General features: G+C 37.8%; 1 protein-coding gene across 3 annotated transcripts in view; it reads right to left on the reverse strand.

Annotated features, from left to right (window-relative positions):
• Positions 1-730: 730 nt before the first annotated feature.
• The window catches only part of EMB (embigin), a 46,908-nt gene continuing 22,580 nt past the window's right edge, over positions 731-25,058 (reverse strand). For all 3 annotated transcript variants that reach the window (XM_058719372.1, XM_058719355.1, XM_058719362.1), the window contains 7 exons: positions 16,393-16,576; positions 16,072-16,160; positions 8,040-8,167; positions 5,352-5,631; positions 4,294-4,327; positions 1,506-1,560; positions 731-921 (listed from right to left, as the gene is read on the reverse strand). In XM_058719372.1, coding sequence (XP_058575355.1) covers positions 904-921; positions 1,506-1,560; positions 4,294-4,327; positions 5,352-5,631; positions 8,040-8,167; positions 16,072-16,160; positions 16,393-16,576 — 788 coding nt within the window. In that variant the 3' untranslated portion in view covers positions 731-903. The remainder of the gene's footprint in view (positions 922-1,505; positions 1,561-4,293; positions 4,328-5,351; positions 5,632-8,039; positions 8,168-16,071; positions 16,161-16,392; positions 16,577-25,058) is intronic.

Genomic DNA, 25,058 nt, shown 5'->3' on the forward strand with positions numbered 1-25,058 from the left:
TCGGGAAATGGGCTTTTTTTGTGGTGATGGGAGATTTGGGGCAAGTATATGGTTATATTTCCTTGCCTTAAACTGCTATCTGTGGAGGAAAAGTATGTTTTTCTTGTGGCGATTGTGAATTGTTAGCAAAGGCAGAAAGTATTCATTTCCTAGTGAAGATGGTTTTTTTCCAGTGTGACAGAGGATGAACCTTACATGAAAATTATTACAAATATTTCTATACGTAGTAAGCATGATTAGAAAAAAACAACTTTTTAAGGCAAATGGCGAAGATTTTCTCTTTAATGAATTCTTTGGTTATAAACAGGTCTTGAATGACATTAGTTCTGTGTAGTATTAACTGGTTTTGCTGGTATCTGTTCTGTGCATCCCTTGATGACCAGGATGAAATTAATTATCCTAGGTTGTAGCTCATAGAACATATTTATTTTATTTTATTTTTTTTTTTATTTTTTTATTTTTTATTTTTTATTTTTATTTTTGGACAGAGAGAGACAGAGCATGAATGGGGGAGGGGCAGAGAGAGAGGGAGACACAGAATCGGAAACAGGCTCCAGGCTCCGAGCCATCAGCCCAGAGCCTGACGCGGGGCTTGAACTCACAGACCGCGAGATCGTGACCTGGCTGAAGTCGGACGCTTAACCGACTGCGCCACCCAGGCGCCCCTCATAGAACATATTTAATATAAGTTACCTTGCTTTAATGTAAAAATAACTGCAGACTGAAAATATATTTTTAGATCCCACATACATATATTATTACAAAGCTACTGCTGAGCAATATATTGCATAAACTTTTCATCCTTTTAAAAATAAAAATTCAGATGTTCTTAATAGGAAGCATAAATAAAGCTGAAATACAAACTGCACATGTTCCCATGACTCTTGACACGATGTTTCGCTCTCATTGGCTCACGGATTCCTGAGTTAAATAAAGCATAATGAAACATAATTAGCATGTCCTAATCATTCTAGAACTACTTATCACTCTAGCAAAGCAAAAAGTGCTAGCAAGGAGTGATCCAAACCACTGCCAAAACCAACAGTATCCATTCTAAATACTGTGGAAAAAATGTTGATGAACTATGAAAATTTGGATTCTAATCAGTAAAGAAAATAAGCTAATATGGATTTGTTCATAGCACCAAATGAGAATATGAGTATATGAGAATAAAAGAGGAAGATCCAGAAAACCTAAGATAGAAAAAAAAATAAGACTATATGAAAAGTAGTAAAAGGAACTAGCTAGCCCATGGTGATATATATATATATACACACAGTGCAATAGATTTACTTTTAGGTTTGTTGCTACATGTTCTATGGTAGAAAAAAGATGTCATTTATTCTTGCAGAACTATAAATTTTCTTCTATAATATTGTAAACAAGCATATTCAAGCACATAGTAAATGATTAGGTTTGTATGAAACTAAAAAGTGTAGTTGGAATAAGAGTCTGTGTATATGAATTTTTCCTTTTATTTGGAATATCCTTTGGAAGTAACTTACATTTTTTCTGTGCCTGGGGGCATTATTTTCTACACCATTGGTATCGTCTGATTTCCTGTATAGAAAACAAAAAAGAAAACCACTAGATATTTACATTACATCAAATCAAGTCAGTACACCATCTATACCGTGGCCATCAGGTTAAAATGTAAAAGGTCAATACAGACAATTCATTTTTCCTAAAAATGTTTTACTCATAATGTTGATTTTGTTTTTATACCATTGCTTAGAGAAGAACTATTGCCATAGATGACCGTAACCAAGTCCTGTTTATTTTATGCAGAGGGAGAACTGCTTCTCGCCCAACATGAGTGAGGACTTGGGTATATGACTATAACTTGTGTGCTGTTTTGAGGCCTGCAAGATAACAGCCAATCAGAAATTCAGCCAACACATAAGAGACGGGTGCTGTAATCTAACATGTTTATTACAATTAGACGTTACACACGGTTCTCTGTCTACCCCATGTGCATCAGGGCAAGACCACAAATACAGGCTTCAGATTCTTAAAGGCAAGAATGACTAAACAAGGTAACAAGAGTGCATAAGAATACCCTTCTAGGTCTTTCGGGCAGGCCTGAGCTCATTAAGCTGTTACCACCAGATGGTAAATTCAACCACCTAAGCAAAATTTGGGGGAGGGGTGAGTAGATGAGAGCGTATGCATTAAACATATGAGTGGATCAGATAAATGAATGAGCTCCTCATTGAAATACATGAAGTGATTAGCTTGTTTTGATGTTATGCACTTAGTACTGTTTTTAAGATTTATTTTCATCAAGGAACTCTATGACTCTCCCTGGCATCTAACATATAAACATTATATATAAAATGTAATGATAATTCTAAACTAAAAATTCTAAAAGAACATTGGTAAAAGTTACTGCAAATGAATTCAAGTGCCCTTGACCCTTGTATTAAAATTAAAGATACTGAAATAAACTGGAGATGAGCAGGACAGGGTAGAGAAAATTATGTACACTATCCCAATTATCCATAAAAGAAAGTTAATCATTATACTATAGATTCAGTCAGTATGACATTATTCTTAGGGTATTCTAGACAAAAATACTGTAAGAATATTTTTTAAACAGGGTAAGCTAGATAAATGAAAAGTAAATTGAGAATTGATGTCTATTCCATGCTTTTCTGATGTCATCCTTTCAGAGTGTGTGTTACACAAACCACAAAGCCTCCAAATGTGAGTACAAGGGAATGGCTAGAAACACTGGGGCAGCTGAGCTGGAAGAACAGAATTCAGGCAAGTCTATAACTGTTTCAAGTATCTGAATGATGGTCTTGTTCTTATATGACTGCAAGTATAACAATGGGAATCAATAGGCCGGAACCAGAAAGATAAAACATTCAAAGCCGTATAAACAAGGTATCCAAATTCTCCAGAAAGAGGTGCAACTTCCTTCCAACTGTAAGTGTTTATGCTAAGACAACACTATTTTGTTTTGTTTTCTTCCTATCTGTGGTTACAGAGCACAGAGCTCCTGACATAATTATTTCATGTCCTTACTTTAGAAGTTCATATTTATCTTACTGACCATATGTGAACAGAGTAAAAAGAACTATCTGAATAACGTCTGCAAATATCTAAATGACAGTGGTCTACCTCGCTCCCACTCTCTAACCATGGCTATAGCCCACACCTCAGAACTTGTGTCGGCTGACAAAGATAAACTTCAGTGCCATTCTGTATTGGTTACATTTGCTCAGGCCTTCCATTTCCTAGGTTTCTATCAGCTGCTTTAATCTGGTCTCTTTTTCCTGGTCCAGCCCTTGGCTATGTTACTCAGATCTTGAATCCCAGACTTGGGCACCTCTATCTATCACTGGACTCCATGTTCACTCCTCCAGCTTAGAGGACCTAGTGACTCCCATCTTTGCCACACTAAGCTACTTTCCTGATAATTTTCTTCTCTGCCCTCTTCAGGCTTGACTCTCAACAAAGGGGCTGTAAGAGAACCTGTGGCACAATAGGTGTTCTCTCAAAAGTAGTGACTAATAAAATTCTAGGCCAGTGATTTTCAACATGACAGAGAATCAGAATCAGTGATCGACATTTTAGAGAAATGGAGATGCCCAGGCACCAATCCCAGAGGTTTTGATCCAGGAGCAAACTGCTCAAGTCTGAGCAACTGTATTTTTAAAAAAAATTTTTAATGTTTGTTTATTTTTGAGAGACAGAGAGAGAGAGAGAGACAGGTGCGAGCGGGGGAGGCAGAGAGAGAGGGAGACACAGAATCGGAAGCAGGCTCCAGGCTCTGAGCTGTCAGCACACAGCCCGATGCGGGGCTCCAACTCACAAACTGTGAGATCATGACCCAAGCTGAAGTCGGACGCTTACCTGACTGAGCCACCCAGGCGCCCCCTGAGCAACTGTATTTTTAAGGAGCATCCTAAGTAACCAAAGATATAGCCAAGTTTGAGAAATACTACTTTACACAATAATACTTCCTTATGGTTATTGAACACCCCTGTGCATCAAAGCCTAGGCTAAGCATTTGGTCCAAAAGCCTTGTACGGCAAATGCTATCATTAAAGCCATTTTGTTGAGGAGAAAACCGAAGCACAGAGAGGTAAAAGTGAGTGGTGGAGGGAGGAGGGGAGGCTCCCTTGCAGGCAAGCCTCCCCACAACACAGATGTGTACAGAAAATAACACCTGCATGATGTTACACTTGTGGGTTTTGTTTTTTCACCTGCAAACTTTTATATTCAATTTCATAATTGTCTGTATTTTACTCAAGTGAAAATTAATCTGTAAAAAATAATACTTACAGCTGTTCAACTTGTTCAAATTCTTTCCCATCATCTGTGCAGCAAAAGAAGAATTTATTAAGATTGGTTTGTTATTCTTACGGATCACGTATGTTGAATTCAGCTTTCCCCAAGTTAAAAATGCATTGGTGCAGTTTTCTCTCTTTGGAATGAAAGAGAGACATACCACACAAGACACTTCCATATCGATCATGTTCTCCCCTTTCCCTGCTCTCTAGACCTCAACTGCAATTTTTTAAATTTTTTATTTTATTTTTTTAAATGTTTTATTTATTCTTGAGAGACAGAGACAGAGACAGAGCATGAGCGAGGGAGGGGCAGAGAGAGAGAAGGACACAGAATCTGAAGCAGGCTCCAGGCTCTGAGCTGTCAACACAGAGCCGGACGTGGGGCTCGAACTCACGAGCCGTGAGATCATGACGTGAGCCAAAGTCAGATGCTCAACTGACTGAGCCATCCAGGCGCTCCTCCTCCAATCTCTGAACAGGCATAGTGTAGTGTCTGGGATTTTCAAAATAGGGTTGACTAATTTGTAATTGTTTAAGTTAACAAAAATTTAGTACAAAATCAGAAAAGTATATAGAATGTAAGATACATTTTCTTAGGGGACCATTGGCTTCTCAACCTGTAATCTGTAAGATACATGCTACAAAAATAGAAAACTGACCAGAAAATGTCTCTTTTATAAGAACTCCAGAATGTTTGATAAAATATTTTTGAAACATGTTATCTAACTGAAAGACAGTCTTTGAGATCTTCTATGTTAAGCTACGAAGGGACTTACTAATATTCCAGTACCAAACCACATATCACCTAATTGGTGTTTAGGTACCAGCAACACCAAAGAAAAAGGGGGAAAAAGTATATTTTCATACTAAAATATTTTAGGAAGTTGAAACAGAAAGTCTATCAGTATAAATTCATAGTACTTTCACCATTAATATTAACATAAATACCACTCCAAATAACAAAAGTTAGACATTTCCCCCAAACTCTAAAGCCACTATAATGTATTAAGTCATAACATGAGAAGATTACCTAAAAAAAAGAAATCTTACCTATGTGCTTCTTTTTCTTTTGGGTGTATGTTTCACAAAGCAGAATAACAGCCACTAAAATAGCAACCTCAACAACTATTCCAAGAAATGGTTTGAGCGGCACCAAGTAACTCAGCACCACAAGTTGAACGCGCTCTTCACTCTCGCCTAATTGGAATACTGCATGGCACCAGTAAGATCCCTGATTGTCCTCTGTAAGTTGCATTATCTTCAGCCTTGTTTCATTAGCATTTGTTCTATTGATCGCATACTTCTCGCTCATTTGAACATCAATAGGAACCTAACATGAGGAGACATTAAAAGCCATTCCTATCATATTGCATAAAAGATACACATCCTAAATAATCTAGTTTGAGCAAAAGGTATAAGGCATAGTAACAGAGTCCAAGAGTTTGCTCTCCCAAAGGTAGCAAAGGAAAGGGATATTTTAAGTGCTAAGCACTCAGTCTTTGAAACTATAGTGTATAGGTGCTCGTGGGTAAATATCAGAATTAAAATTACACAAAAATTCCACCCATCTGGGTTACATGTTCTAAGCCCTAACTAGCTGTTTAAAGTCCTTCCTCCCTCCCATACATCAAATCAACTATTGAACTTAATGAATTAATGAAGCTATTTTTAAAAAAAAATTTTTTTTTAACGTTTATTTATTTTTGAGACAGAGAGAGACAGAGCATGAACGGGGGAGGGTCACAGAGAGAGGGAGACACAGAATCTGAAACAGGCTCCAGGCTCTGAGCTGTCAGCACAGAGCCCGATGCGGGGCTCGAACCCACGGACCATGAGATCATGACTTGAGCCGAAGTCGGACGCTTAACCAACTGAGCCACCCAGGCGCCCCTAATGAAGCTATTAAATCTGATCATTTGTATAAAGGAAGATCACTGGCCCCTGGCACCGGGAGGTCCTCAGACTGGAACTGAGGGTGAAATCTTCAGGCCTTTGAAGCTGACATAGAGGGAAGGGTAGAAATCCTGTGTGAGTCTGGTAAATGTGCTTGTCTGCACACCTTCTGTCTTCTCATATCTGAATTTCTTTCTTTATCAGGCAAGGTGGCTTCTGGGATTCACTGGATTTTCCCCAGCCTCTAAAGAGCCATACGAAACTGCTGTGGAGCTGATTTATTTAACCCGTTTAAATTAAAATTTATTCTCAGGCCATTTGATGCCTTCACTGCACTATCACTCAACTGCCCAGCTTGATAAGTGCTAATCTGCATACAAATATTCTTAGAGGTTATCTGATAAAGAATTGTCTGTGAGTTTATTATTTGCACCCCCCACCCCACCAAAATTTTAGCAACCTGGCTCCCTGTGCACAGAGCTGCCTGTGACGTTCAAATGAAACCCTCTCTAACTCAGAACTGATGAATCACAGTAATGCATGTTTAACAGGCACCCCGGATGATTCTGATGCAGATGGTTTGTCTACATTTTGAAAAAGAACACTTGACTTAAAGTTTTGACCTGCACCCTCTTCCTTACACTTTCCTCACATCCTAATATGACCCAAGCTGAGGACCAAATTGAGAGAAAATTACGATAGCAAATGAAGAGAGGCACAGACTACATCCTGAGAGTTTAATATCATCAGATTTAGGTTATTTTTTCCCTAGTATCCCATATACATAAATAAATCAGGCTATCTATTTCAAGTACTACAATTGATACTTATCTTTATAAATTTACATACTTAAAAAAATATTTACACACACAAAAGGATTGCCTTTCCTAATCACCAATGAGAAGATAAGCAGAAATGTGACTGGTTTAAATTTACTCCTAAGTGACTTGGAGCTTTCTCTGAAAAATCAAACCCACCACAGAATCAGACACTCTGTCTTTTAAGTCCTTCCTCTGGTTCTCTTCAACAGTCTATGGCAGTTTCAATTTTGTCTAAGAAGGAATTTAGCATTTCATTGTAAGGTCTACACTGTCTCATGCTGTCCCTCCTAGAATTACAGCTTGTTTTAATTTCACTGTTCACTAGTAGCAGAGTAATAGACGGTGTTCCCCTGGAGGACAATGTGCTAAATTTCCTTGCTCTTAGAGGCTATTTGGGAGGAAGGAAAAGAGTGAGAAATGATTTTTTGAATGCTCATGTTTTTCTTATTATCAGCTCTTTGAACAGCCATTAATTCTTTAACAGGAATGTAAAGTCTTTGGCTTCCCTTAGGATTCTGGAAGGCCAAGAAAGGCCAATGACACTCCCAAGACCTAAGTTTAAGTTACCAAATTTTTATTCTTTTCTCAAATGGCGCCACTGTGTTGCATATTATCACAAATGTTTCCAGAGACAGAAGCTGAAAAAGAAAACTGTCTACTTTTTCTAGATACTTTCATGGGATGATAAGAGAAGAGAATCTTTTTGTTAGGGTCATTTCTAAACTCATCAACTAAAAGCGAATTATAACTTCCTTTCAAAAAATTTAAATTAAGTCGCTAAATCTAAGAAACAAAGTACCAGTTAATGAAACATTAAGAGTATCTTCAGATGTAAAATGTAATATGCTAAAAACATTCAATGACAACGGCATTTATCACTGTTCTTCTTCATGAATACATATTAAATAGTAAGATAATAGAAGTACAAATGGTCCTAGAAATTCTGATTCTGCTGGTAATCTTATTATTTATGAAATAAAAGTTTCCATTTTGTTTTCTTCAGATCAAAGAAATACGATCTTACCTGCACACTCCCATTACTATGGTACCAGGTCCAATGTAAAGGAGAGCAATGTTGACATTTACACATCAAGACAGTTGAATCCCCCACGTAAGTGATCAATGGTTTGTTTTTTCCATGAATCTCAGGGACTAAGAAATATTTAGAAAAACATGTTACTGAAAGAGTTTGAATAAAGAAACTCATTCAAGTTGAGGACAAATTCTCCTTTCTTTCATTTTCTCATTAATATAATTTGCTTTATGTAATTTTAGCTTCATACAACGTGAAACCATTTATTTTTTAATTGGAGCACAGATGACACACAATATTACATTAGCTTCAGGTGTACATCACACAGTGATCAGATAAGTCTATATGTTATGCTTACCACATGTGTAGTTACCATCTAACACCATGCAACACTATTACAGTATCATAGACTATATTCCCTATGCTGGACCTTTCATTCCATGCCCAAACTGGAATCCTATACCTCCTACTTCCCTTGCCCATTTTCCCCACCACGCCCCACCCCTCTGGCAACCACCAGTTTGATGTCCCTATTTATGACTCTTTTTCTGTTTTTGTCTGTTTGTTTTGTGGGACAAATTTCCTAAGAAATTTACTACTCACCGGTAACAGAATCAAAGTGAACACTGAATTTAGAAATGTTAAGTTTTAAGGATGTGAATGACTTGGTAAACAAAATTAAAACAAAAGAACATAAGCAAAGCAATAAAAAGACAGCCACCAGCTCCATGGTGGAATCAGTTTCTTCTTATTGACCTCAAAGGATATATTATGGAATATACTTACACTAGAGATGTAGACTGATCAACAAAGATTACTTTTACTCATTTATTTTTTCTTTTAGTCATTTGAGCAGATTTTTGGTTTTGTGTTGTTCTTCCCTTTTTTGTTTGGCAACAGAAAGTATAAAAGATAACTGGGCACTTGCTGGATGTATGAATTGTAAAGATGAGGAAGGGAAAAATAATTAGTAATGACTAGGAAAGAAATTCTAACTTGTATAATCGCCAGGGAAATGGTAAAAATAGGTTGGAGAATAGGTTTTCTTTATAGAATCTGTCCTTAGGTGATTAATGTTACAATGATGGGTGTGGGGAGTCTTCTTTATTCCTCATTGTTTAAATTGTGCCTAAATACAATTGTGCGTATCACCCTCTCCTTCATCAAGACTGCTGACCAGCAGAGTGTTGAATGAGGCACTGCTAATAAAAAAGAGATGCAAATAAGAGGAACATATGTCACCCATGACAGTATAAATGCTTTAAGTAATCATAAGAAAGATAACTGAGCAATCTATAAGTCAATGGTTCTCACGCTCCTCATAACTAAGGAAACATGTTTTTATGAAACTGAATGGTCTACAATTTTACATTAAACAAAGATGTGAACTGCCGATCTGAATTTATAATCACCCACTGATAGTATACGAAAACCTAGTAAGGTTCCACTAGGGTGCTCCTCAGAGAGGAGAGAGGTGAGTATATATGACTATCTTGATTGAAGACATCCCAGCCAGAGAAGATACTCTGTGCATTCCTTTGACTGAGACCACTAGTGTCCCACACTCCTTATTGGTCACCATTAGGCTGAGGGATATTTAGTTAATATGTGGTTAGTATGTGTGCATTTCAAAGGTCAAGTCATTAAGTGTTTGAAGGAAGTCAGCCCAATGTGACAATGATGTGACAAAGAATTGATTTGGGTGCAGGAAATACATACATTAAAATTACAGTTTCAGTGTTACTACTGTTGAGGACGTAGGTAGGACATACCTATCCTGCAGTGTTGTCGTAGAGGATTAAGTATGGGATCATAAAACATTAAGTACTTGGTACAGAGTAAACACCACAAACTTTTGATCATGGACTAGCTCTGCTTTTCTTAACCGATCCTTCTTACAAGTTGTAATGCTCATGGCCTTACTACATAGTGTCATTAGCCAGCTTACTAGGATAGATTATCATTATGTGCGAGGATGATTTCTAGGTCATGTAGTCGTTTTGGACAGAGAAGAAATAAGACTTAGAATAAAAAAAGAAAACTGGAAATTCATCTGAATATATCTCAGAACTGTAGGGACCTGTAAAAACACTCCAAAATGGGGGAAAGCCTCCAAGCTGAGTCCTTGATGGACCACCCAGCCCATGTGAGAAAGGACATTATCAAAGTAAAATAATGAAAAATTCAAGGGATGAATTCACAGGAAACAAGACCCAAAAGAATGTAGAAACAGTAGCTTTGAGATGTGGGTGATGGCACCAATCCATCCTTTAATAACATACATTAAACAATTTAGTGAAGCTGTAAAACAAATTCTACTGCTTGACACACACATTCAAGTACTTGGTGAAAGCAGTTAAATAAGATTTTGTTTGTCTAAAGATTACAATTTCAGTATAAATTAAAACAATTAAATCAGAGTGCCTCATTACTGTTCCTTTGAATGAAATTAGTTGAAAGGTTAAGAAGTTAAAAAGAAAATCTTGTCAGGGAACCTGGGTGGCTCAGTCAGTTAAGCGTCTGACTTCAGCTCAGGTCATGATCTCACGGTTCATGGGTTCGAGTCCCACATCAGGCTCTGTGCTGACAGCTCAGAGCCTGAAGCCTGCTTCGGATTCTGTGTCTCCCTCTCTCTCCACTCCCCCTCCCCCCGCCCCTCTCTCTCTCTCAAAAATAAATAAACATTAAAAAAAAGAAAAAAAAAGAAAAAGAAAGAAAGAAAATTTGTTTCTAGACCTATGTAGTATACGGAGCAGAAAGAATATATGGAATAATTTTACATACTACATATAATCTAAGAACAAAAAGAAAAGGGCCCATCTACCACACACTAGTTTTCACAAGAAAAAGCAGAATAAAGCAACTAATACTTTAACATAATCTATGACCTAAATTTTTAAATCACAGAATAATTGCTGTCCATGTGCCTTTTTAAAAATAAAAGTAGAGTGTGTCCCTTGCATAAGTGTTCTGTCCTATTAAGTCAAACCACTTTTGTTCAGTGTCCTAAGTCTGTGGCTACCCCCCCGGGCTCATTCGTAGACCTGGAGAGCCCACTCTAATGTAGGAAAATAACCAATATAAGAAAACTGGAAGCAACTCTAGGATCTAAGAGGATAGATTGAACATCTGTCCTGATATTAACATGCCTGTATTCTAATTCTTGAGAAGACCATACTTTTCAGTGTCAAGATGTTACAGGCCTATGCTGAACCATGGGACATTTTGTTCTGTTTTGTTTTTCTTATGGTAGATCCAGCTTCCTCACTGGACACTGGAGTTGGTGGCTATAGAAGCCTGGACTGAAGCCCCTGGTGACCTCAATAGAGGTTCCCTTCTCCCATCCAGCCCTCCAGCTTCCCAGTCCTAAAGAGGAGGATTATCCTGTATTGGTCGTGGTCCAGGGCACTGATCAGGCCCTGTTCTTCAGGGATAGAAATTTGGAGGTATAAATACCATAGCCTCACGCTCAGCATGTTTTTTTCCAGCTCAGGAGGGTATATACTCTTGTCTTGGTAGTAAAGACCAAATGGACCTTGGGCTGAGAAGGAATATATGGCTCTGCTTTAGTTGAAGGTCAGTACAATCTAATTGAGAAAAGAGAAGCCTTCCATGTGGCATAGGCTTCCAAGAATTTCAGCAAGGTTTGTGGCCAAGACTGGCCAATAACAAACTGTTACTTTGCTTGACCATCCCTTTTTTGTGTATGTTTTCTTATTTGAGATTTTGCTGTGAGAAGGAATGACTGGACCTAGTGAGAATGAAGTTATTTGTGGGCCTTCTGACAAAACATGATCTATCAATTCAAGATCACTTCCTAATCATACTTCATCCCAGTATGTCCAACACCTGGTGTGGCTTTATTCTTAAATGAAGTATGAGAACACAGAAGCTCTTGGAAAGATCAACCCTCCTTCAGGTGAGGCCTCAACTAAAGACTTATAAATGAAGCAGAGATTTGAGCTTGGCTAAAATAAGGACTCTTTTCGGAAGCCACGAGGCTCCTTCCAAACCTCAGATGAAGCAGAGCCACACTTCTTGAGTTCCACATGAAAAGGTACAACATGTATATATCTGGCACTGTTTTTCAGTAGTGCAGCTCTGTTATAGTTACTTCTAGAGCTAGGCTAGGCTCGCCTCGAAACAAACACTGCTTTGAAGGCAGACTTTGAAACCAGTTGTGTTGGCCACTAGTCAAGGGCACAGTTTCTGCTTTCCTTGTGTGTTGATCTCCTATCCCAGATACCTTTCCTGGTTCTCAATCTCAGCATGATTCTTTCTGGAAATTCATTAGGACATGCTTTATTGGGAAAATCCGTGTTGAAATAAGATCAAAATATTGAAATCTACCTGTAAGCTAAGAATCAAAAGTGGAAGAAAGGCAAAATTTGGGGGAAGAAACATGGCAGAAAAACACTGTTTTTCAGTAGGCCTCTAAGAGGCACAGGGTTGGAAAGCATGACTGGTAGCTGAAAGGGGATTTTTAAGAAAATCTGGGATATTTTATGAGGTTTGGGTGAGGAACATACAGCTCTCCTGCTAAATCATTCCAATGAAATGCTAAGATCAGGGTACAGACAGCAGACAACTAACTGTGCAGTGACTTAGTGATGCTACAGGGAAACAAAAGCAAAATTCTATTTTCTTTTCATCTCCTCTGTTTTCTTGACTATCCCCTAGACTCATGACCAAGAGGACATGAACCACTGCTCTGCTATGCTTTATCTGGCTGATAACAGCAGTATGGATCTAAATAATAAAATACACTATGGTCAGGAAACATGAATTTGTTTGAACTTCTCCAGAGGTCACAGTTGGTTGTGGGCTGCTACTTATGTTTGGAAATATTTATACAAAGAAGGACAGTGATACAGTAGTCGAATGTGTTCTGTTGACCTTCTGAAACTTTGGATAAAGCAGGACAGGTGAGAGTCTTGGGAATGGAAGAATCCCAAGTTTGAAGATGGCAAAATTGCTAATTCAAACTTGTGTCTAATAAGATGCAATCTGGGATGTACCTGGTGACAGTAAAAGCCCAATGGAGTTGTAAGGTGAGAGATTTATATTTGCATATTCATGGACTAGAAAAAAATCAGCTGGTGTCATTTTGGGCTCAAAGACATTAAGGTATTATCAAATTAGGAAAAAGATCCTTTTCCATAGTTGAAGATAGCTAACTAGACTTCAACACCAGGGTTTGAAGCTGAAGTTCCAACTGACTCTATTATGCTACTCTTCCATACTTTGACTCCTTGGAAACTTCCTAGTAAAGGCAGATGGCCACTCCAAGACAGGTTGTGCAGTACTTGGTACTATCAAAATCTCACCATGACTTCTAAAAAGTTCTATGTGCTATTACTTGTCCCTCACCAACCAAATTTCTGCATCTTTCTACTACGAGATTTTAACATTGATGAATATCGTAGAAGTTTTCAGCAACTATGTCGGAATACTTGACCCACTGCCGAGGAACACCATAGCCCAGCATTCATTCATCTTTCTTGAGGGAAAAGTAACCACTGACATATTAGCACTTGCAAGCTTCCACGATGACTTTGCTCTCTCGCCTGTACCGGCATCAACAGCCAAACACACAAAGTTTGCTTTATACTAATCAGTGATGTTGAAGCCTTTTTACAGTCTTGTGGTAATAAACCAACCCGCTCCCATAAAGGCCAAAGCAGGGATTTTGCGGATGAACTGTTCTGAGGACTCAGGCTCATACCCTATAGTTGACTCATATAGTCAAGAGCAGAATGCATTTTTTGGCTGGATTTAAAATAGAGGATAAAAAAGCCTTTTCAACCACACTCAGCTGTAGCATTGCTAAGGAAAAATAACCCTTCTTCTTAGGAAGAACCACAAACAAGCCATGTGGAGACATAATATAGTAGGATATTTATAAAAATATGTATCTTACAGATCTAACTACATAATAACTAATATGAATGAATTATTCTGCAGATGCCTTGAAATTGTAATCAAATGCAATTTCTCCTCCAAGCAATATTCAATCTAGATGAATTAAAGGAAATTATTATTTTACCAAAGAAGATCTGGAAAGCCCAAACTTATTAATTTTCTAAATAACTTCAGGATACAGTAGATACTTAAAAGTTACATTAATGATAAGTGGACATTAAAGACCAAAACCCTGAACTAAACTACTTTAAGAATACTATAAAAAGAAAAAAATAGTAAATATTCAGTGGCTCTATGCATTCCTCAAGCATTTGATTTCAAACCTAGGCCCTGTGTTGGTGCTCCGGAGACCAGCCAGAATTAGCTTCGATATCACAAAATAGATGTGGAATCCAGAGGCCTTCTCCAAGAACACTCAGCATTAAGTGTATTGGCACATTGAAAAGTAAAATGCTTCTGTTCATCTTCACATTAGAGGCAGGAGAAATCACTACTAAATAATAATTTAAGTAATTTATTATAAGAGAGCTGATAGGAAAAAGTATAATATATTCAATATTTAAATTCTGAACAGGCATTACTAGTACATATTTTTATTTATTTTATTTTATTTTATTTTTTTAATGTTTATTTTTGAGAGAGAAAGAAAGAGACAGAGTGAGAGTGGGGGAGAGACAGAGAGAGAGGGAGACACAGAATCTGAAGCAGGTTCCAGGCTCTGAGCACAAAGCCTGATGCGGGGCTCAAACTCACAAACCATGAGATCACGACCTGAGCTGAAGTCCGACGCTTAACCAACTGAGCCACCCAGGCGCCCCACTAGTACATATTTTTAGAAAACAGTACTATTTAGGAGGGGGGGAAAGCAATTTTTAAAATTGAATCTCCTGGAATCATTTTAAGCCTGAAGATTTGATGAGTATTTCCTCAAAACTATAGGATTTCTTTACACATTGAAGGGAGACTCAATAAAATGTTTACTAGGATTGTGTGTATGCATATGTGTTTAATATTCTCTTAGCTCATTAGGAAGGAAGGAAGGGAAGAGGGGACTGGGTGAGGGGGAAGAGGAAGGAAATACAAAGACAAGGGAAGGAAGGGAATAAGAGAAGGAAATGTATAGTGTATCTATCCTTTACTAAATTAAATTAAGCAAACAGAGGAAAAGAGGTTAAGAGAGAATGTCCATGATCAAATAATCAAAGGATGGTAATAGTTTCTGCCTTTGCAGAGACCAAATTGCATGAACACAAGGATTTATTACATTTACCGAGTAGGAACATTTACAAAACCACATGAAGGAAACGAATCTGTGAGTATAGAGGGAATATAGGGAGGGATGTAGGAGCAAACCATCTTAATCAAGATAATACCACATTTCCCAAATACCAGCATGGACATTGTGGTTCACGAATCCATCACAAAATAGGGGTTTTTCATGAAGATAATTATCCAACTCAAAGACCAGTCTTTATTATGAGATTGAGATCTTTAAGGTTTTGGTTTAATGATAGTAAAAGTAAAATACTCTGATTTTCCTTTGTTTGTACCACAGGAGAGTACTATGGATTGTATTCTGGAGTGTGTCCTTATTTGAGGAGACCAAAAACAGGCAACCCTTTGTGCATCTCCATATTATTTTTAAATGTTATGGATCCCTGAAACCCCTAAATCCTGGAGCCACTGATAGATACATAACACCAGATCGCATTCTCACAGTCCAGGGGTGCAATAACAGATACCTAGAGGGATAGTATAAAAGCTCTGAGTTTAGTGGGCTAAGCAAATGAAAAAATAAATGAACTCAAGAGACTGTTATGACTTGCAAATAACCTGGCACCCCAATCTTTCAAACTAAAATTTGTGCTTTAATCTAGGGGAGGGAGGCTGGATGGCAAGTCGATTGGGAAACACAAAGTCTACCACTGGGAAGACTGGGAAGCTCCATTTTTAAGGTCACAACTTAGGATTCAGTGAAAAGCATATGATTTTCTCTCAGCTCATTATGTTTAGTGCTGTAATGATAACTTAAATATTTGGATATTTAGAATTTTAAAAATTTAATGCTGAAATTATCACTCTATAAATTATTAGTACTGACCTTTGAAGTTAAATGTACCTCTTTGTTCCTTTTCTCCTCCAAAGAAACAAGAATAGCTTCCCATTTGTTTGCTATTAATGATGGTAAACCTAAAGAGAATTTATTAATATAGACTTAGTTCTCAAAACACTTCTTGATCAAACTGAAAAAGACTTAGCATTCAGTCAGAATTCTAAAATAGAAACAGTCCCGTAAATATGCAAAATAGAACATTAGCATAACTTTCAAGAGACAGCAAAGGAAAGAATGCCCAGTCAGCAAAAATGTTAAGAAGTTAACAAATTTCATCTAGCCATGCAGGTTAAAATTTTATATACTTACATGTACTGGGCATACAGGATGCATCCTGTTGCATTGGTGAGATAATTCTCAAGTAGTTCATCACCTTTTTTCCAAGTCACATTTACTGAATTCACACCCCTAGATATTGTGATTTGGCATGTGAGTTCTATATTAGAAGGTCTTTCTAAAGTGATGTTTTTTTCCACCGGTACATTGGAATGTTCTATTAGCCACAAAAGAAAACCAAGAAAAAAAAAGTTGTAAAGTTACATTTAGGGGAGACCCAACATATATCTATATCTATATCTATATCTATCTATCTATATATATAGATATATATATATATATATATAGATAGATATATCTATCTATCTATATATCTAAATATTTATTTAGATATATAGATAGATATATAGATAGATAGATATAGATATATAGATATAGATATATAGATCTATCTATATCTATATATATGTATATAAAGCAGTTTTAAGTAATCAATAACAATGCTCTATCAACCTTTTTTTTAAATGTTTACTTAGTTTTGAGAGAGAGAGAGAGAGAGAGAGAGAGAGAGACAGAGCATGAGTGGGGGAGGAGCAGAAAGAGAGGGAGACACAGAATCTGAAGCAGGCTCCAGGTTCTGAACTGTCGGCACAGAGCCCGATGTGGGGCTCAAACCCATGAACTGTGAGACCATGAAATGAGCCAAAGTCAGACGCAGACCGACTGAGCCACCCGGGTGCCTCAATAGTTTCTTAATGTAACATTCCTTTGAAGAATTATTCCTCTGTCAACATAGATTAGGTTCCCTATATTAATCTTTTTCATTGTCACAGCTGAAGAAAGGGTTTGTTACATTGACAGAATAGCAAAAGCCTAAGGCTATGATGTTAATCTTAAAATCTCTAGCTGACAAGGATATAGGGAATGAGCACTGTATAAAGGAGTGCCTTATGCTGATAGCACAGAAACAGTCCAACTGCAAAAACAAAGGAAACCTAAGGGAGAGAATGAAGTAACTGTTGGGACTCCTTTCAGGAATCATGTTCTTTGTAGTTCTGACAAGAATGTATCAGTATCCAGCAAATGAATGAAGAAACTCTAGAAATCTGACACAATGATGTTGCAGATCTGGGCATTTTGCATGAATTGCTGCAACCCTCCCCAACACACAATTGTGTGTCCCTTGGGGAGGAACACCCCACTACCTAAGCTGTACTTTTGTCCCAAAATATAAAATAAAATAAAGGGGGAGAGGGTCCTGAAACAAAGTCTCTAGATTCATCTACCAGTTTACAGGAAATACAGAGGATGGGAAAAACATGTTAAACTGCACCCCATGAAAGTGATCAACAAAATCTGGAGTGTGAGAAAACTCTACAAGACGAATGATCTGGTTTTGTCAACTGATAAATTAGAAAAGGGAAAGAAACGAACCTAAAAATAAAAAGATACTTTAAAAACACGCCTTTAGAAAAGGAACTAAAACCAACCTGTAATATTTAGGGATGTATACCTGCGTAATAAAACAATTTTAAAAACCAAGGCTGTGACTGTATAAAAATCAGAGTAGTGGTTACTCTTAAAGGGAAGTAAAGGGTTGTGTTTGTGGGAGGGCACTGCCTTATAGAAACATGTTTCTCAATCTCATGCTCAGTAGCGTGGTATCACTAAAAGCAGAACGCAGAGCCAAAAATGTGGAAAAGAAAAAAGAGAACCTAAGTAGCATAACATCACTTTTAATTGCACTTAAAACTTTACAGAAATGCTTCCTTAAGCAATGACCAGGTGCAAAGTTAGCACAGGTAGTGTGAGGTGCTTGGTGAGCACAAGCTTGAAATAACTGCTCTTGGAATTACAAGAGTGCTGAGTAAAAAACAAAAACAAAAACACCTAGGTATAAACAGATCTTAACAACATTCAGTTATACAGGGAAAAAAACTGAGTCAGACAAACTGAAGGAATTTACACGTTTTGGCTCATTTTCTGAGTGCACCAAAAATAAGACTAGGTACTAGTAAGCATGAGAAAATGTTTTAAGATTTTTTATATTCGGTCCTAAACTTCTGTCTTCTGTTCCTCATTCGCCTTTAGCTCTGGGGTACCCTTAAAAGTTAGTCCTGTCTCTGTCAAATGAAGAAATTTACTTCACTAGTCAATTTCATAAAGGAGTTCTCTACACAGTCTGTGCCTTCACCCAATATAGCATATTCTGGTATCTTATTACCACATTACAAAAAGTGCTTTACCATAGGTTAAAAATGGCCTTAATTGTTTAACCTGACTACCTCTTTTCACAGCTCATGTTTTCTTTAATGTCTCCCAAGTATCAGCCATTGATTGCCAGGGACTACATACGCCTTGAAATTCTCTTTCCCTTGCTTCTATTTCAGGATTTTAATACTTTGCTGGCCACACCAACTCCTCCAACTACCCATAAATGTGGTATCCCTTGGGACTTTGCTCCCTGGCCCCTTTCCTTTTCAATTTGACACTCCCATGTTGGATTCAACTATTATCTCTAATCTCCTTTACTCACAAAACTCTTAGCTCCATTCCAGACTTGCTTCTGGATCCTCATGTCCATAGCTCTGGGTGTCTACTGAGCATCTAAACCTAGATATCCCGCAGGTGCTTCAAACTCAATATATCCAAGGGAGATGGATTAGCCTTCTCTTCCCCTGACCCACAACACTGAATCACATATGGGAGAGTTCAGTTGATTCCACCTCTGAAATGCAAATATATTTGCCCAGTTGTCTCCAGCCACTTTTAATGTATGCCTTTGAGGTGATTCAGGACACACTCCCCTCAAAATATGTCACCTTGGTATCCTGGATTTTTAAAAACATTTTAAAATGTATTTTATTTACTCTGAGAGAGAGAGAGAGAGAGGTGGAAATCAAAAGATGGAATCAATTTCCACCAAAAGAGATGGAAATTGGCAACATGCAACAACATGGATGGACCCCAAGGACACCAACCACAAGTGAACTAAGCCAGCCATGGAAGGACAAATACTGAATGACTGCACCCATCTGGAGGGGTCTGCATTTCTTCAGCATTTGCTCATAGCAGTTATGGTCTTTGCTGGTCCTTCAGGGATCCTTAGAAAGCTGAGCTAGTTTGCTTTATCTCCTTGCTGCTGTGTGACAGGAAATCTTAACTTACAGAGAAGGAAGGGGCCACAGGAAGTCAAATGTCCAAGGCGCGTCTATTGAAAATTCTTTCACATCCTGCAAAACTGCTCACTTGTTGCTTCAGGGACAAAGTCTTTGGAGATTTCTGTGAGTCTTTTCCCCAGGGCTAAGCTGAGTGTCAGTCATTACTGCTGGCCTCTGCTCAGCAGAGTTTATGCTGGCAAGGCACCCCTGCTCAGAATGAGGAGTCCCAGGCCTTGGAGCTGCAGGCCATCGAGCTGCCAGAGGCCTGAGAGGCCGGAGCACCCAGAGAAGCCTATTTTGACACTTGCATTATTTCCCTGGCACCTCATGGGGCTGACGACAGACTATCTTTCTTGCGGGAGGACTCGCGAGAAGACATGGCAGCACTATCACTCCTAGCGAGAGGCCTTTACATTCCAGAAGGTGACTCCGGGACACCACACTCTTTTCAGTGATGTGGCTCATTGGAGCCTTCCAACATTAGGAAGTTAGAATATGAATTTTCACCCCCATTTCACAAGGCAGCCGCCCAGTGTCAGGTTCCTTGCCTGACTTTGCTGACAGGGCAATACAAAGTATCTTCATGTTGGACACCTCAGTTTCCTCAATTGTAAAATGGCACAATACATATTTCCTGAGACTGCAGAAAGAATTAAATGAGCTATCATGGGGTAAATGTTAGTAATATATTAATTGCTGAATAATTCCCCCACTTAACTTCCTCTCACCATTTATCTCACTGGGGAATATAACAAAAGCTATGTGTTACCTAAAGTTATGTATTTTTCACATCATTCCATCTTTATAGCAGTTCTATGACATAAGTACCATTTTTATCATTCCTACGTCATAGATGAGGAAGCTGAGGCAAAGGAAGGTTACCCATCTTTCCCTAGATCACATATCAAGACAACGACAGATGTTAATACAAAATTAGGTGTGGCTGGGTTCGGATTCTTACAACCAATGATGTGTACCGACTCTCAAAGATATGAAATTCTTATGATAATGGAATGCGCTTCCTCATCACTTTCAAACTATTAAACTGCGGTCTTAAATGAAAGAAAATATAAATAAAAGATGAAATAAACTTATAATGCAGCAACATAGCAATGTGATGACAGATGGTGTGATCAACATACTTTAAACATTCACACTTTCAACTGAATGCGTGTAGCCTTTCTTTGTGTCAGGCCAGTTTCTCAGCCTTCCTTGTCACCTCCCTGCTTCTTGGAATACTTCGCAGAAGCTTCTGCAGCTTGCTTTCCTATCAGAAGATCAAAAACATGTAAAAAGTCTTGCCTCTATTTTGTAGTTAGCCAACAAACTAATATGTCCATTGAACTCAATGGACAATGTTTCAACTTCCCCAAAACCACAACTGCAGTTTATTTCTGCTATTTTGAAGTGTTGCAAAACATCCATGACATCAACATTTCTAAGACTATACCCAATTGCTCAATTTCTGAACTATATTTTTAAAAGGCTGTTCTTAAAGTCAAATGGTAATTTACATCTGTCTCTTATTTTCCTAATTCTCTTTTATTTTCATAATTGAAAGTTTTTAAGTATATGGACATTTAAGCAATTTGAAATCTTCAGAGAAATGACAACAGTAGGACCTTAATGGCTCTATTTAGGAATCATATCACTCAAAATAAAAGTCTACTTTGTTCCTCTATAGAAAAAAAAGTGAAAAAGGCAAATTGAAATTTCTTGCATAAGACAGTGTTTCCAAACATGCTTTAAAAGCAGTAACTTTTATTTGCAAGAGTTAAATGTACCACAACATAAAAAAACTGGTAAAATGGGACAATTCTGACTGGGGCAGAGATAGGAAATATGGGGCTCTTCTTTATTTTACTGTAGATGCCAATGAGGTCCCATGTTACATCCTAAAATATAGACGGAACATTTAGAATCCTGACAGAAATCGTCAGAAGGCCACTCTAACATGAGGCCAACATCTGTACACAAAACGGATTCCTATTTTTAACATTTTGTTGCTCCATTTATATGATGCTTCTTACTGTACGGAGTTTAACTGACTTTATGAAACAATTCCTCTGAATAAGAATAAAATATGGTATCTTAAACTTCATATTCAAAATTTGTACAACACAAGAAAATTGCTCCTTGCTTCTTGTAATTTTCAGCTCCTCCCAAATTAAATTTCATATTGAAGTAAAGAATCATGATCATTTTTTTTCTCTGCATCTGTTATTTAGATGCCATCTGATCAGCACAATACTGATGTGATAGAGTCTAAAATACACATGGTTTGTCAGTAAGATACTACCTCACACTAGTCAGAGTGGCTAACATTAGCAACTCTGGCAACAACAGATGTTGCCGAGGATGCAGAGAAAGAGGATCTCTTTTGCACTGCTGGTGGGAAAGCAAGCTGGTGCAGCCACTCTGGAAAACAGTATGGAGGTTCCTCAAAAAGTTAAAAACAGAACTACCCTATGACCCAGCAACTGAACTACTAGGCATTTATCCAAGGGATACAGGTGTGCTGTTTCCAAGGGACACATGCACCCCCATGTTTATAGCAGCACTATCAACAACAGCCAAAGTATGGACAGAGCCCAAATGGCCATTGATGGATGAATGGATAAAGAAGATGTGGTGTATGTATATATATATACATATATATATATGTATATATATATATATGTATATATATATGTATATACACACACACACACACACACACACACACACACACACACAATGGAGTATTACTTGGCAATCAAAAAGAATGAAATCTTGCCATTTGTAACTACATGGATGGAACTAGAGGATATTATGCTAAGTGAAATTAGTCAGAGAAAGACAAATATCATATGACTTCATTCATATGTGGAATTTAAGATACAAAACACATGAACATAAAGGAAGGAAAGCAAAAATAATATAAAAACAGGGAGGGGGACAAAATATAGGAGAATCTTAAATACAGAGGACAAACTGAGGGTTACTGGAGGGGCTGTGGGTGGGGGGATGGGCTAAACGGTAAGGGGCATTAAGGAAGACACTTGTTGGGATGAGCATTGGGTGTTATAGATAGGGGATGAATCACTGGAATCTACTCCTGAAAACATTATTGCACCAAATGCTAACTTGAATGTAAATTAAAAAATAAAATTAAATAAATAAATAAATAAATAATAAAATACACGTGGCTCCTGAATTCCATAAACTTAGAACAGAAACTCACCAACATGCACAAGAAACCTAAATGGGTATAAGCCTAACCTGAGTATAAAATGTATATTTAAAAAGTATATAATAAGGGGCACCTGGGTGGCTTAGTCGGTTGGGTATATGACTTTGGCTCAGGTCATAATCTCACAGCTTGTGGGTTCGAGCCCCGCGTCGGGCTTTGTGCTGACAGCTCAGAGCCTGGAGCCTGCTTCAGATTCTGTGCCTCCCTCTCCCTCTGCCCCTCCCCTGCTCGTGCTCTGTCTCTCTCGGCCTCTCAAAAAATAAATAAATGTTAAAAAAAATTTTTTTAATGTACATAAGAAAAGTATGGGGGCGCCTGGGTGGCGCAGTCGGTTAAGCGTCCGACTTCAGCCAGGTCACGATCTCGCGGTCCGTGAGTTCGAGCCCCGCGTCAGGCTCTGGGCTGATGGCTCGGAGCCTGGAGCCTGTTTCTGATTCTGTGTCTCCCTCTCTCTCTGCCCCTCCCCCGTTCATGCTCTGTCTCTCTCTGTCCCAAAAATAAATAAAAAACGTTGAAAAAAAAATTAAAAAAAAAAAAAGAAAAGTATGTGTGTGTATGTATACATGTGTCTGTACACACACACACACACACACACACACACACACACAGTCTCCAAGTCTTCCCTTTGGGATCCCTCGAGCTCTAGGAACTATGTGACTGGTGTTATATAAGCACAGCTTAGTCTCAAAATTTTTGGAATTTTATGCAGGCAGCATCAAAAGTCAGGGAAATACTAGAAAATGTAGATGGTTTCTACACAAATGAAGCCGGGTTTACCAACCATAATTCAAAGATTGAGCAATATGATGGAAAATGTTACAAAATTAGCCAAGAAAAGATGTTAGTTAGACTTCATTAAATGAAGTTCCTGCTGGTCACTTAGTACCAAGTATAACAGTTATTTCTCTACTTTCTAAACTGACTTGAAATCATTTCAAATAACCATTTAAAAGGGACATGGTTCCATTTGAATTTTAGAAAGGCACATCTCTTCTTGTTTTCAACAATGTAGCCTTTAATTTGAGGGTATAGCATTGAGTAATAATCCATCAACTAAATACCTTTTTATACAACATAAGGAATAGGAGGTACTGTAATAACTGTTCATATCAGTTAGAGAGAAAATACAACTAATAGTTAACTGTTTTAGTAATAAAACAGGTTACTATTATTTCCAGATAACTAACACAAAATTAATCCAACACTGTAGTAGTAGATTACCCTATTTTTGGATAACCAGAATCTGAATACCATTCCCATACGTGTAAGTTTTAATGAGAGGCAAAGCCCCCTCAGTCACTACGTAAGCCGAAAAACCAGATATTTCTTCTACCTCTCTGAGGGTAAGGGCATGGCCACTTGACAAATCATATTCTCCCATCCAGGACTTTAAAATTAGAGAGAATGACTAAAGGCCCTACACAGAATTGAGAAATTAATCAGACAGCAATGGGAAACGTCTAGCAATGATAGGGTATGTGTTCATATAGTCATTCATTCAAAACTTATTTACTGAACACCTACTACATGCATTTCATTCATCCATTCATTCACAACTGTACTAAAAATCTACTAGGTGCCTTTACTCTGAGCACTGATATCAAGAGTACAGTATTAGCAACAATATCTTAACCAGATGATTTCAGGGTTTCTTGCTGTCTGCCCTCCTTAGGTCTTTGGCATATTCGAGACTTTGGTTTCCATCCGAATCATAAATCTGGAGAAATAGAAAGCCTGGGGGACAAGCTTTTTGACATTGGTGTGGGCAATGATTTCATGGATATGAGCAACAAAAACAAATATAAACATGTGGAACTATAGCAAACTAATAGGTTTCTGTATAGTAGGCGTATGCAGGTGGCTCAGTTGGTTAAGCATCTGACTCTTGATTTATTTAGGCTTAGGTCATGATCTCAAGGTCATGACATAGAGCCCCGTGTTGGGTTCCACACTGAGTGTGGAGCCTGTTCAAGACTCTCTCTCCCCCTGCCCCTCTCCACTGCTCACTCTCAATCTCTCTCTCTAAAATAAATAAATAAATAAATTGAATTGCATTGAAATGAAATGAAATAAAATGAAATGAAATAAAATGAAATAAAATAAAATAAAATAAAATAAAATAAAATAAAATAAAATAAAAACAGGCAAAGGAGCTGAATAAACATTTCTCGAAAGAAGAGATACAAACGGCCAACAGATACTTAAGAAAAGGGAACTCCTGTACACTGTGAGTGGGAATGTAAATTGGTTTAGCCAGTATGGAAAACAGTATGAGATTCCTCAAAAAAATAAAAACAGAACTGCCA

Source organism: Neofelis nebulosa, chromosome 1 (genome assembly GCF_028018385.1).
Source record: "Neofelis nebulosa isolate mNeoNeb1 chromosome 1, mNeoNeb1.pri, whole genome shotgun sequence".
NCBI classification, from domain to species: Eukaryota; Metazoa; Chordata; class Mammalia; order Carnivora; family Felidae; genus Neofelis; species Neofelis nebulosa.